General features: G+C 44.9%; 1 protein-coding gene across 6 annotated transcripts in view; it reads right to left on the bottom strand.

Moving 5' to 3' along the window:
* Fam117a (family with sequence similarity 117, member A) overlaps nt 1-12,499 on the bottom strand; it is a 52,739-nt gene extending 40,240 nt beyond the window's left edge. For 3 of the 6 annotated variants that reach the window (XM_013008826.1, XM_013008829.1, XM_013008830.1), the window contains exons 1-3: nt 12,304-12,370; nt 11,679-11,817; nt 11,238-11,387 (exon numbers count right to left, since the gene is read on the bottom strand). Coding sequence is in view for 1 of the 6 variants with exons in the window: in XM_013008825.1 (XP_012864279.1) it covers nt 12,304-12,499 (196 nt within the window). In the remaining 5 variants the exon portion in view is untranslated. Of the gene's footprint in view, nt 1-11,237; nt 11,391-11,678; nt 11,818-12,303 lie in introns of those variants that run through there. The other 3 variants (XM_013008827.1, XM_013008825.1, XM_013008828.1) reach the window with 3 other exon arrangements.
* Nucleotides 12,500-13,819: the final 1,320 nt, after the last annotated feature.

Genomic DNA, 13,819 nt, shown 5'->3' with positions numbered 1-13,819 from the left:
TGAGAGAGAAAAGCTCACACAAGCACATGGATATTAGAACATTAAAGAATGCTATGGCAAAATCTGCTTTGCAGGTTAAGAACTACCCATGAAACTGCACAGAAGGATAGACATCTCCAAGAAGGAGACCAGACAATTCTTCCTGATACCAAGACTAGGGCTTTCTCACAAAATTTAAGTCACTGTTGTTCTATTCCCCTTACTGGGCACTATCATATATCATAAGGACCTCATTCCCAGTTAAACTATAGCAAGGAGGAGACATGCTCTAGCAGATCACACGCCTCAGGCTTCTTTCCCATCCAAAGTAGGGGAGGATACCACCTCCTTGTACATTCCTCTACAAAGAAGACTAAGTTGTTATCATGACACAGTGCTACTTGCCCCCCCACCCCCCCCCACATACAAATGTACCACCCACATTTTTCTCCAGGTGGTTTTTTTTTTAATTCATAATGTCACACACAAGGAAGGCACTCTCTCCTATAAGCTCCATCTTATCATGTCTTCCTAACATGGCCCCAGATTAGTAACCATGACCCCATAGAGGCAGAAACACCCCATCTTCCCTTGAGCCTTATCTGCCTTTTGTTATCTACTCATTCCATACGAGAACTGCATATCTCAAGTCAGCTAGAAACACTCAAAAGCCACTACCATATTACACATACCATAATGTAGTCACCACCATCATCTTCCAACTATTTATAATTATTTATACCCCACAGGTAAAACAGATGTAGAAAACCTATAATGTGCATGGTCTGTTTGGGATACAAAGGATCAGACTACTTTGCAGCCCATTCTCTCTCTCTTTCTCTCTCCCCCACCCCACTTTGTATTCAGATTGAACTCAGGGCCTGGTAGTCTCACTTAGCCTTTCACTTAAGGCTGGCACTCAACCACTTGAGCCACAGCTCCACTTCTGGCTTTTTGGTAGTTAATTGGAGATGAGTCTCATAGGCTTTCCTTCCTGGGCTGGCTTTGAACTGCAATCCTCAGACTCCTCAATAATTAGGATTATAGGTATGATTCACCGGCACCTGGCTTCTCTCTCCCTCCAACTATTGACACAAGGTCATGTTATACAGCTCAGGGTAGCCTGGAATTTGCCGTGTAGTCCAAGCTGTTCTCAAACTTGAGGTCCTGCCTCAGCCTCTTGAGTCTTTGCTCCTAGAATACAGGTACACAAACTGAAGGAAAACGAAGAGCCTTTTGGGAAGAGCCTTTTGCTTAATAAAGCAAAAAGACGTTATCAGTCACATGGTCTTGGTCAAGTTATTTCCTTTCTAGGCCTCTATTTCCCAATCTGCAAAAAAAAAAAATCCAGGAAATGATAATCCACCTATAGGACAGTTGTAAGAATTAACAATTGACGGGGCTGGGAAGGTGGCTCAGTGGTAGAGCGCTTGCCTTGCATGCTTGAGGCCCTGGGTTCGATTCCTCAGCACCACATAAGCAAAAAGAAAAAAAGCTGGAAGTGGTGCTGTGGCTCAAGTGGTAGAGCGCTAGCCTTGAGCTGAAGAGCTGAGGGACAGCGCCCAGGCCCAGAGTCCAGGCCCCATGACCGGACCCCCCACCCAAAAAAAAAAGAATTAACAAAAGACACCTGAGTATTAATTGTTAGTAGCAAAAGCCAAACAAATGGAACATACTGTCAAAACTACAACTAGCTACAGCCTCTGAAAAATACAGGTGGATTCTGGAACTTTCCAGAGTTGGGATTCACAGGTTCTTTCTATGAAAGCAGCTGTTTCATTTTCTGCTGTGAATACAAAACTAACTACACAAGATGACTGTTCCACTAAGAAAGCATCCAGGTGTTGCTGTCAAGGTTAAGATGAGTGCATGCCCCATGGATGTAGCTGCCACAGCCCACTTCTCCCCATACTCTCAATCCACTCTATGCCATATTTATTGTGAAAACCCTCTGGGTGCATCCTTGTCTATCATCCACATGCTATCCACGCCCACCCCACTCCCAGCTTGTATGTCATATCTGATAGGCACGAGTTAAACAGACAATTCCCAAACGGGGGCTGTGAGGCAGGTTTCTGCCAGCCTGCAGCTGTGGGGCAGGGAATGCACGTGTTATCAGCAGTGGTTTTCTCAAAGCCGTGTGGGCGATCAAACATGCACTGAGAACAGAAAACTCTTAAAGGGAAGGGAGTGTGAAGGAGGGAGGAGGAGGTAAGAGAAGCTGCCTATTCTTCTAGTCACAACTTTACTTTGTTCAAAGTTATACCCGGCTGGGCTGGTTAGCCACTCTGACATCAGGCCCATGGTTGGCAACCTTAGGACAGGGAACACAGACTCTGGATGACAGTTTAAGTATCTAGTGTTTGAGGAAGGACAATGAACTCCTCCTTCCTGCATAGTACCATTTGGTGGAAGGAGGAGGAGGAGAACAGCAATGACTGGTACCACAGGATATAGCCTGACAAGAAACAGGGGAGGGGGGATTTCAGCCTGACTGCAACTCAGAGGCTACCCTAGGGCTCATAGGTAATTCTTCTCCCTGACCTTACTTGCTATATATGATATAGCATCACTAAGAAGTTGGCATCAATCTACCCAAGCAAAAAACATCCAGCCCTTGTCTCCTATCTCCTTGGCCCATCACCAATAACCACTTCTAAGCCTAAATCCAGATAGCCCAACTTTTTTGTTGGTGGTGGTGGTGGTCATGGGGTCTGAACTGTGGGCCTGGGCACAGTCCCTCAGCTCTTCAGCTCAAGGCTAGCGCTCTACCACTTGAACCACAGCACCACTTCTGGCTTTTTTTGCTTATGTAGTGCTGAGGAATTGAACCCAGGGCCTCATGCATGCAAGGCAAACACACTACCACTGAGCCACCTTCCCAGCCACACCTTTTTTTTTTTTTTTTGCCAGTCCTGAACGCAGGGCCTGAGCACTGTCTCTGAGCTTCTTTGCTCAAGGATAGCACTCTACCACTTGAGCCACAGTGCCACTTCGGCTTTTTCTGTGTATATGGTACTGAGGAATTGAACCCAGGGGTTCATGCGTGCTAGGCAAGCACTCTACTACTAAGCCACCTTCCCAACCTAGCCCAACTTTTTAACAAAATCATAACATAATCTTACACACTGGCTGTTTCCATGGATCATACCTGTTAACTGCCCAAGTTCACTCTCTGGCTCAAAGAGAACCTACAGCCCTAGCAATGACATCCATGGAAATGCCACGTCTTTGCCACCAGCTGGGCTTCAAGCCCAATGACCAGGATGAATAGGAGACCAGTGATTTAAAGAAAGAGAGAATGCTAACACTTGAGGTGGGGGTGAAGGAAGGGGAGGAGTTGCCTTGCAAGTAGCTACAGAGTGGTATTAGAAAGGGGGAACAGTGCATAGGGACTAGAAGTGGGAAAGACTAAATACAAGTGAGACTAGGAGGAGGTGTGGCTCCCTCTCCCCACCCCACTGCCTTTCCAGCAACTCAATCCAGCAAGTATTTATTGACCATGACACTCCCCATCTGCCCTGGCCCTCCCTCTGCAAAAACACTCAAATCTGTTCAAGCTGCAGGGTGAGTTCCATTGCTCTTGAACTTGAAACATGAGGTGCCTACCTCTTAAAAAGGCAGGCATACAATTTCCAGGATGGAGCAGAAGGGACTATGGAAGTTTAAGAAAACTAAGGAACACAGCAGATGAGACAAGACTATATTTTTTTCTTTTATTTATTTTTAATAGTGCTGGGTATCAAACCCAAGGCCTCCCACATGCTAAGCATATGCTCTACCACTCAGTTACATTCCTGGCCTCAACAATGTCACTTTTGAAAGGGAAGTGAGAGAAGACAGTAGAAGTTTAATTTAACTTTATAGAGAATACAATGGCCAATTTTTTTTAAATCCTATTTAAAACATCCTTGCAGTTCTGTAACTTCAGCGCACACTGGGCATTTTATTCATTCTGGGATGCAACAGCATCTGCCTTTAGAACTGTGTATCTAATTCTTGCTTGGGCTCTGAAGGAGGTAATACCTCAGTGTTCTCCACAGGTCTTCATTTAATCTGGATCCACTGAAGAAGTTGCCAGCCATTCACAGGATAAGGAGGTCAGGTAGAAGTCCTGCAAACTTGTAAGTGCCTTGCCAAATACTGTCTACTATCTAAGAAGCCACATTCAGGCAGCCCCAAGTCATAGGTCAATTGCATCAGAGCAACCAAAGCCCTCAAGAAGAATCTTCCCAGCGCCCCAATCCTTTTATTAGGAAGCTGGAAACATAAACTGCTAATGTGCAGGCAGGGCTAAGCCAAAGGCACTCTATCCACCCCCAGTGTCAGCTATCTGCTCATGACCAAACCCAGACTTGTGTGCCTGAACAAAGCAGGATAAATGTCTGTACAAGGTCTGGACTTCAGTTCCAGGTTCCCTGGGGCTGGGCTTGAAGTTTTCTTATTATAAAATACTTTGATAGCATTCTTTTAAGTTCATTAAAGCTGCCCTTGATTGGCTGTGGTGCTCCCACACAGTAAGTCAGTTGAGGTTTATTTGGGCCTGAGGGTAAACACTTAAAATGACTCTAGAACTAGGCATTCAGCTTTGTCTACCCTGGGGGAGAGTGAAGTATCAGAAACCCAGGTAGTTTGGTGGGCACCATGAGCTGGAGGCCTGTGTGTTCACAGCCAGCTGTGCCAGAGTTCCCTACCACATAGTTGTGCTCATAAATGACAGCCCTGGCCTGAGTTCCACATGTCTGCAAAGGAACTGGAGCACAGATAATTTATGAACTTCAAACAGCATCCCAAACTCTTTCCTCTCTGAGATCAGAATTTGTTTTTGACCTAACCATGTGAAGAGATTTGGCTAATGTTTGGTTAATTCATACCCTGCAAAACAAATAATGAAATCCTCTGTGAGGATATAATTCAGGCAGAGAGGAAAGCTGACCAGATTTCCTATTCAGCCTTTCTTGGCTTCTACTCACGCTTCCCTACTCCCTCTTCTAGGACGGGGAAGAGCAAATTCCATCCTGGAGGAGGGCAGAACTTATGAAGCCATGAAGAGATTGTCTACTCTCATTGACTCGCTGGTGGGCATCAAACTTGAGCTGGGAAGAACATACCATTTTCTCTTCCAGTGTCTAAAAAGGTTACAAACTGCCCATAGAATAAAAGCTAAGTCTAGTCAGAGCACTTGAGCAAGGGTCAAATAATATTTGATATATGTGTTCATAGGAAATCCAAGGGACTGAGAAGGCAGCTCAGTGGTAGAGTGCTTGCCTCGCATGCATGAGGCCCTGGGTTCGATTCCTCAGTACCATATAAAAAAGCCAGAAGTAGCACTGTCGCTCAAGTGGTAGAGCACTAGCCTTGAGCTGAAGAGCTGAGGGATGGTGCCCAAGCCCAGAGTTCAAGCCTCACGACTGACCCCCCACCCAAAAAAAAAAATCCAAAACCAAGCCGGGCACCAGTGGCTCACACCTGTAATCCTAGCTACTCAGAAGGCTGAGATCTGAGGATCACAGCTCAAAGCCAGCTGGGACAGAAAGTCCATGAGACTCTTATCTCTAATAAACCACCAGAAAACTGGAAGTGGCACTGTGGCTCAAGTGATAGAGCACTAACCTTGAGCTGAAGAGCTGAGGGACAGTGTCCAGTCCCAGAGGTCAAGCCCCACAACCGACCAAAAAAAAAAGAAAAAGAAAAAAGAAATCCAAAATCTGATTTGCTTCCAGAATATGCCTGTGAATCCTTTAGTATGAATCTTTAGTGGAAAGGTTCTCCTTGATAGTAAGAACTTAGAGGTGATACATGTGGTACTGGTGGCTATAAGTCTGTAATCCTAGCTACTCTGGAAGCAGAAATCTGATGGTCATGGTTCAAAGCCAGGACAGGCAAGAAAGGAGAAAACTGGAGTAGAAAATTAGACTTTTATCTCCAACTAGCCATCAAAAAGTCTGAAGTAAGATGGGTTTTAGTGGCTCACGACTTAAATCATAGCTCCTCAGGAGGCTGAGATCTGAAGATCGTGTTTCAAAGCCAGCATAGGCAGGAAAGACCATGAAACTCTTATCTCCAATTAACCACCAGAAAACTGAAACTAAAGCTTTGGCTCAAAATGGTAGAATGCTAGCCTTGAGCCAAGAACCTCAGGGACAGTACCTAGGCCCTGAGTTCAAGCCCCATAGCCCACCAAAAAGGAAGGAAGGAAGGAAGGAAGGAAGGAAGGAAGGAAGGAAGGAAGGGAGGAAGGAAGGAAGGGAGGGAGGAAGGAAGGAAGGGAGGAAGGAAGGAAGGGAGGGAGGAAGGAAGGAAGGGAGGGAGGGAGGGAGGGAGGGAAGAGCGAGCCAGAAGTGGAGCTATAGCTCAAGTCAGAGTTTGAGCCTTGAGCAAAAAAAAAAAAAAAAATTTGCCCAGGCCCTGAGTTCAAACCCCACTACTAGTAAAAACAAACAAAACAAAACAAAACAAAAAACCTACTCAAAAACACCTAGAGATGGGCACTCTATTTTTTTAATAATTCCATCATAGCATAACCCTGTGGTCCATCATTCCATTCAGTATGCTCTGATCTCAACAGAGAATACAAATAGGTGTTTTCTTAGCGTCTATAGTCACTTTGGCAACACTCCAACTATCACTGTGAAGTTTTATAATCCTGCCTCAAGTTTCCCACCAATCTATATTTGGGACCAGAGGGAGTGATGTTACCTTACCACCACACCCCACTGATGCACTCACCTCTCCTCTATTGACCTTAAAGGGATTATAATCTCTTACATCTAAGGTTATATAAATCAAGAACTTCCCATACTGTCTAATCCTGTGCTATCCAAAAACATCCTAAACACACAGAACCCTCACTATTTTAGGTACAAAGAGATAAAGATAGTTGGGAAATTGGCACCAGTGGTGACATCCTAGAAATTGGAAGCATTTCATTTCAAGGATGTCATCATTGGTGGTAACATTTACGTCAGGTCCTTCGTACATTTTGCTGACCATGAGCTTGGAATTGGCAAAGCTGTCAGATAGCAGTTAGCAATGTCAGGCTAGAAAGAGCCTGGGTTTTAATGTTTTCCAAATAGAAGCTGCCTCAATCACAGGATGTAGAAAGGCAATTGTACCTCTTATAGAATTTAACTGTACCCCCAAGTCTCATTATAGCAAAAGAGTTCCCTGCCATAGACAATTTCAACTTTTATCTCTAGGCTGTTTTGGCACCAGGGTTCAGGAGGACCAGTCTGAGGAGGATTCTTCTCTCTTGATCATCAATATATCACTTCTTTGATATGGCTCCATACCTATCTAAATACCCATTCCCCTAAGGGCTAAGTTTTCAAAGCATTTTGAGGAAAGGAGTTTAATAATTATCAATAGCTTTTTTAAATAACAATGCTGCCTTATATTCACAAAATTGCCATGCTGGGGAACTTAAATATTTGACATATGACATAAACTGTTCTTCCTATGTCCCTATGGGGAAATCAGTATTTTAGGACAACCATAACTACTGCCAGCTCTCAATAACCTATTCAGAAAACGAAAAGGTAATGAGAAAAACGGAAAACAGGAGATATTCCTAAAGTGATTTCCATCTGATTTTGAAATGTATTCACTGAAAACAGTTGGAACTGTGAAGTTAAGGAGAGAAGGAACAAATTTGCCTGACAGTTAAGCTTTATGAAAATTCAAATTAGCTATGTCTACTGAACACATGTCACCTGACAACTGGAGGCTGGGAGGAGTCTAGAGTCATACATGCTGATCCTCTACAAAGACTGCAAACTGACTGGAAACAGATTGTCCCCTTTCTCCTAAAAATTAGTAGGGAATACAGGATTATTAGTTTTCTTTCCCATCTCAGGGTTTTATGAGGAGGTCTGAATTCCACTCATTTGAAGCTGATCTTTACATAGGAGTAATTATAGTTAGGTACATTGTTAGGGATAACAGTAGGCAGAGCTTTCTATAAAGAGCCCCATTTAATTAATTAGGATTTTTTTTTTCTGATCACAGGACTTGAACTCTGGGCCTGGGTGCTGTCGCTCAGCTCTTCAGCTCAAGGCTAGTGCTCTACCACTTGAGCCATAGCACCACTTCTTTATGTGGTGCTGAGGAATTGAACCCAGGGCCCCATGCATGCAAGGCAAGCACTCTACCACTGAGCCACCTTCCCAGCCCTTAATTAGGATTTGTAAGTACTTAGTTCTACCACCAACAGTATAAAGGCAGCCAAAGATAATGCCTTAAATCAAAGTGGCCAGGTTTCAATAAAACTTTATTTAAAAAACAGACATCAGGCCAGACAGTTGCTCAAGCTATAATCCCGCTGCTCAGGAAGCAGAGATTGAGGAAATCATGGCGGGAGACCAGTCTGAGCATAGAAGTTTGTGAAACTCTTACTCAATGTCTGGGAGCAGTGGTAAGCACCTGTCATCCACAGCAATATCCTTAGCAACACAGAAAGCACAAGTAATGGGATCACAGCCTAGGGCAGCCCAGGTACAAAGCAAGACCCTATCTTAAAAATAACCAAAGCAACCAGGTGCCAGTGGCTCCTGCCTGTAATCCTAGCTACTCAGGAGGCTAAGATCTGAAGTTCAAAGCCAGCCCAGACAGGAAAGTCTGTGAGACTCTTATCTCCAAAATAAACTACTAAAAAACCGGAAGTGGAGCTGTGGATCAAGTGGCAGAGCACTGGCCTTGAGCTGAAGAGCTGATGGACAGGGCCCAGGCAGAGTTCAAGCCCCATGACCAACAAAAAAAAAAAAAAAGAAGGTTCTGGTGGGTTATAGAGGTTCTAAGGCAGCATTTAGCTCCAAAGCCCTAGTGGGGCTTTCTATTGGAGGGATAAGTAGCAAAGCTATATTAAATTTATCTTCATGGGGCTGGGGGTATAAATCAGTAGTAGAATCCTTATCTAGTATATAAAATGGCTCAAGTTCAATCCTAGGCACACAAAACAAACAACAACAGTAAAAATGCATTATTTTCATTCTAAAGATGGGTAGAATAGAACCCAGAAAATTTTGCCTCCTAGTCGATTTTGTTTTGTCTATTGTTAATAGTCCTGGAAGAACACAAAGTTAGCAGCCCCTACCTGACCTAAGATACAAAAGTGAACTTAATTCCAGGGCAACTGCAGTAAGAAATTTATCCTGGTTCCTATTACCCACTCTTGGCTAACTCTTAACTTAGACTTGACCCTTGTTTTTCTCTTTACTCTCTGTCTTACTAACTCCTTGCCCAGTCTCATAAAAATGAAATTGTTCCTCACTTGATGAAGACATTCCTTATGGATGAATGATCGCAGAAGGTAAATTCACTCTTTACACCATAACCCTTTATACAAGGCCTAATCTATCTTGTCAAGAACACAGCAGGGTGTGCAGTGTGAGATAACTGCACAGTGGAGTGTTACATCATTTTGGGATGAGAAACAGAAACAGTGACGACACTTAATTGTTCCTGAAACCCAGTCCCAGCTCATATGCTTTTTCAAACAGTTGGGCTTCAGAATGCTGTTTAAGAGAGCTCATTTTAAAAGATGAGGGAATAAAAATGCAACAGGAGGCCTTGAAATTCTGAAACCTGCAGTACTGGTTTCAAACCAATCTGGGTTTGCTCTTTGAAGCCTGAAAAGGCAATGGGCTCTAGCCAACAGTGCTCTCACGTTGGTTCAGCAGAGGGAATAACAATGTAAGCAGCCACAAATACTTCTAACAGCATCTTATGTGTTCTAGGCACTGTCCTGAGCACTTTGTTGATTTATTTGATTCTTAGCATGTAGACATTATCACAGATGAGGAAAGTGAAGCACAGATGTCAAGTAACTTCCCCAAAGCCACACAACTAGTAAATGGCAGAACCTGGATCTGAAACATAGGCATCGTGACTACCGACACCATTCTCTTAAAGTGTTTAGATAGTAAGGGGTTTCCTTTTTCTATTACATATGTGCTACTAGTCTAAAGAAAACCACAGTTCATGAAGCCACATTCCAAAGCCATGTGAAGGTTGAGAGTAACATACAAAAGACCTGATGGGCTCCAAACCAAAGACCAAATGCATTCCCTTAATTTCTGACCACAAAGAAGTCCATTGGCCCAGGCTACTCTTATTTATTTATCTATTTTTGTGCTAGTCTTGAAGCTTGAACTCAGAACCTGGAACTTTTGTACTCAATGCTAGCACTCTAGCACTTGAAACACAACTCTACTTCTGGCCTTTTGGTGGCTAATTGGAAATAAGAGTCTCATGGACTTTCCTGCCTGGGCTGCCTTTGAACCTCCATCCTCAGAGTAGCTAGGATCACAAGCATGAGCTACTGACACCTGGCAATCAATTCTTTTACTTTTTTCTTTCTCCTACCTTACTGAAAACCCACAGATAATCTCACTATACAAAGAGAAATGCTTTATTAATTCCTGAACATATTAATAGGTGGAGAAACAAGGGATGAACCCAATATATAATGAGTCCACTAAATTTTTCCTGAGCCACCTGGCAAGTTATGCAGAGCTGCAACTATGTTTTCATCAGTATGTTAGGACCCCTGACCCTACAAAAGGAGCAAATCATGTAAAAGACCCAAGCATCCAAACCTACATTCTTCCCTTTTGCACAGCACCTACCAGTGTTTGTCCTTTATACTAGCTATGTAGCATGCACCAAATAACTTCTCTTAAAATATGATTGCTAATCAGTTTCCAGCTACTACACAGGAAAGCTTTCTGTTGATTTCTACTGAAAGTGACCAAGGTTCTGGTGCTTGTTGTTCTAATAACTTCCCTTGGTTTCAAGGAAGCCCAAACAAAACCAACAGGTTTGTAGTCTTGTGGTTTGCTTTACAGTTCATGATAGGCATAAATTTATCTAGGCATTGCCTTCTTCTACTCCACCAGATTCTACAAATACTTTTACTGCTCGGTCACCATCTTATTACCAGATTTTTACCAAGTTTCTGCATTCTAAAATGTGATATTAAGATACACAGTGAGGTCCAGAAAAACAGGAGGGCATTCTACCTCAAAGACCTCAAAGACCATTCCTATCTAGCAAGCCACTGTAACACCTATAGTTTCCAGAGGAGGACATGCAGCAACTAAGATTAGCAATCTCCAGAAGCTCAAGAGACCATGGTTTAGACAATATCATTAACTGTTAAGATGACAGAGCCATGACTTTTGTACATTTGGTACAGACTGGGGCTTTGGAAGTGTGCAATGATCTTTTCACATCTGGTGTAAATCAAATGCAAGCCTCACTTTCAACTTACTGCCAACCTCTTCACACAAGTAGGTTCCTTTTCCGTTTCTAAGTGACTGCATTTGTGGGTCCCCTCACAGCTTTGAGTGTGAAAGCAAGGTTCAGCTTGCTCCTCCTTAGTTTCTCCACACTCACCATACACTAAGTTACTATTAAAACAAAAACAAAACAAAAACCTGTTTCGGTGTTGTTCAGAGTGCAGGGTATTTGCCACAACATATTTGATTGCAGCCCTCACCCCACTGCCACGTTGGCTGGCAATGCTCAGGACAATACAACATTGGGGGGAGGGGGAGGCAGAGGCAAAATGCCCAAGTCCTAAACACATGCAGGCACAAACAGGATAGTTGGAATCAGACAGCCATATTAAGCAGGTCGACGATCTGGGAACCTACAACTGTAGGGACTCGGAAGCGGAGCATTTGCACCGCAGTACAAACCGTTAAACTAACTTATTCCAACCGGCTGTGATACAATCTGCTCCAGAAGGTGGCATAAAGGGAAGCGCACGTGAAGTGGTGAAGTGGTGGAGAAAGGAACTCCAGAGCTGTAGAGTGGGATGCTGGGGCCAAACTCAAGCTGGAAAAGTAACACATGGCTCCACCAGGCTCTCCTCCATGCCCCTCCCCCTCTCGTGCAGACAGACGCCCAGCGCCCACCGGCTCCTCGCTCCCAGCACAACCCACAGCACAGGGCGCATCCCCCCCCCGCCCCCGCCCCTCCTCACACCTCGTTCCCATCCCCCGAATCTTCCACTCATCCCCGTACGGCACTTCTGCCACTTTTCGGTTACGCCCCCCAAACTAGCCTCGGTCCGCCAGGTTCCTCCCCTCACCTCCCGGCCCCAACTCCGGCACCCTCAGCCTCTGCGCTGCACCCCACGTCCAAAGCTTTCCGCTCCTCCGCCCTTGAAGACTTTGCGCGCCCCACCACCACCTTTCCTCGCCCCCCGTCCACTTTCCTCTAACACTTCTCCCGGTACCCCTCCCCCCCGTCCCCTTCACCCTCTTACCCCCTGACCCCCAACGGCTCCTCCCCCCGGCACCCGCTCCAGTCCCGGCTCACCTGCACGGCCACCCCCGTCCCGGCGCTGGTGCGGCTGCTGCAGCTGGAAGGGGACTGTGGCCCTGAGCGGCTGCAGCCCAGCCCTGGGGGAGCCGGCGGGGGCTGGTGGAGAACAGCCCCGCCGGAGTCCCCCGGCCCCTCCGCGCCCCGGCCCCCAGGAACCTCCGCCCCGGCCGCCTGCTGCGGCCCCTGCCATCACCCTCCCGGCCACCCGCCTGCCTCGGCCCCACAGCGAGCCCCACACAGCCCCCAACCCCCGCCGCAGCTACTTATCTGCCCTACGGGGCGGTGATCGACTCTCTCAGCTCAGAACTCTAATTGGCCTACGGAGCCCCAGACTCCACCTCTCAACCAATTAACTGTGAGATCTTCCGTTTCCAAAGATGATTGGTCGACGTTCATAGCGATCCAACCCAAGACCCCACCCCCACCCCAGTCCCCGCCTGCTTCCTTACACCCAAGAAGGTGCTGATTGGTCCTACCCGAGGAGGGCTGGTTCTCCAGAGCCGCCAATGAAAAGTCTCAGGAAGGAGGAACGTTACACCCAGACCAGGTAGTATGCAAATATGATGTCACGTGACGTCAAGCTCTGCAGGGGGCGGGCCTGGGCGTAGGTTGTAATAAAACACTAGTGAAATTTTTATAGGGGTGGGGTGTCCAACTTTGAGCAGTTGAATCCCAGTAACATAAAGAAAAGGGTAACTTCAAAAGGCATTACACTTAGTTTAACTTAAAAACATAGTTGTAATCTTCATAGGATCTCTGTGGTGCTTGCTAAGATTCTGCAAATTAATGCAAAGCTTGTAAAACATTTGCATGTGATTTGTATTATACTCTCACGCTTTATAGCTACCTTGTCTCACGTGACACTCAACATTTGTCTTTCTCCACGTTTCCATCTCTCTACTTCGATAACAACTATTATCCAATGGATTGGAACTCTGAAAGGGAGTTAAGAATTTTCTCTTCAGAGTGGTCCACTGGAAGTCTATTTTCACAGAGTGAAAGGAACAAAGTGACTGAGAAACTTGCCCAAGTTTGCATAGTAACTCCATTAGCAAAACCTGGTCTTCCCTGTTCAATGCTCTCTGCCCTACAAGTCAAAACAAGACTAATGGTCCCAAAAGAGAATGCAAGCAGTTGTGAACATCACATGCTATAAAATATATGAAGAAATTGAGGGAAGAAAACAGCAATTAAGTACTACTAAGAGTCATTACTCTTCAAAAGAAAAAGATATTATACTTAATATATGTTAATTCATTTTGTTCTATATTGGCAAAAACTAGTCAATCAACTCTGGATTGTCTGTGATTAGGGACCATCCAAGTAATTGGATAATTCTCTCTAGACTTATATTTAGCTGAGTTCTATTTTTGATCTTGCTTCAGATTTCTTGAAATCTATTTCTGTTTTTGCCCAGCGTAGTGTTAAAAAGAAGGTATTCCCTAAAGCCACACTAACTAATCAGAGAAAGGAGGTAAACTGGGAACACGCTATGAGGCAAAGAGAGGTC

The sequence above is a fragment of the Dipodomys ordii genome, unplaced genomic scaffold (genome assembly GCF_000151885.1).
Source record: "Dipodomys ordii isolate 6190 unplaced genomic scaffold, Dord_2.0 Scaffold7, whole genome shotgun sequence".
NCBI classification, from domain to species: Eukaryota; Metazoa; Chordata; class Mammalia; order Rodentia; family Heteromyidae; genus Dipodomys; species Dipodomys ordii.
This window is presented reverse-complemented; position numbering and strand designations above follow the sequence as displayed.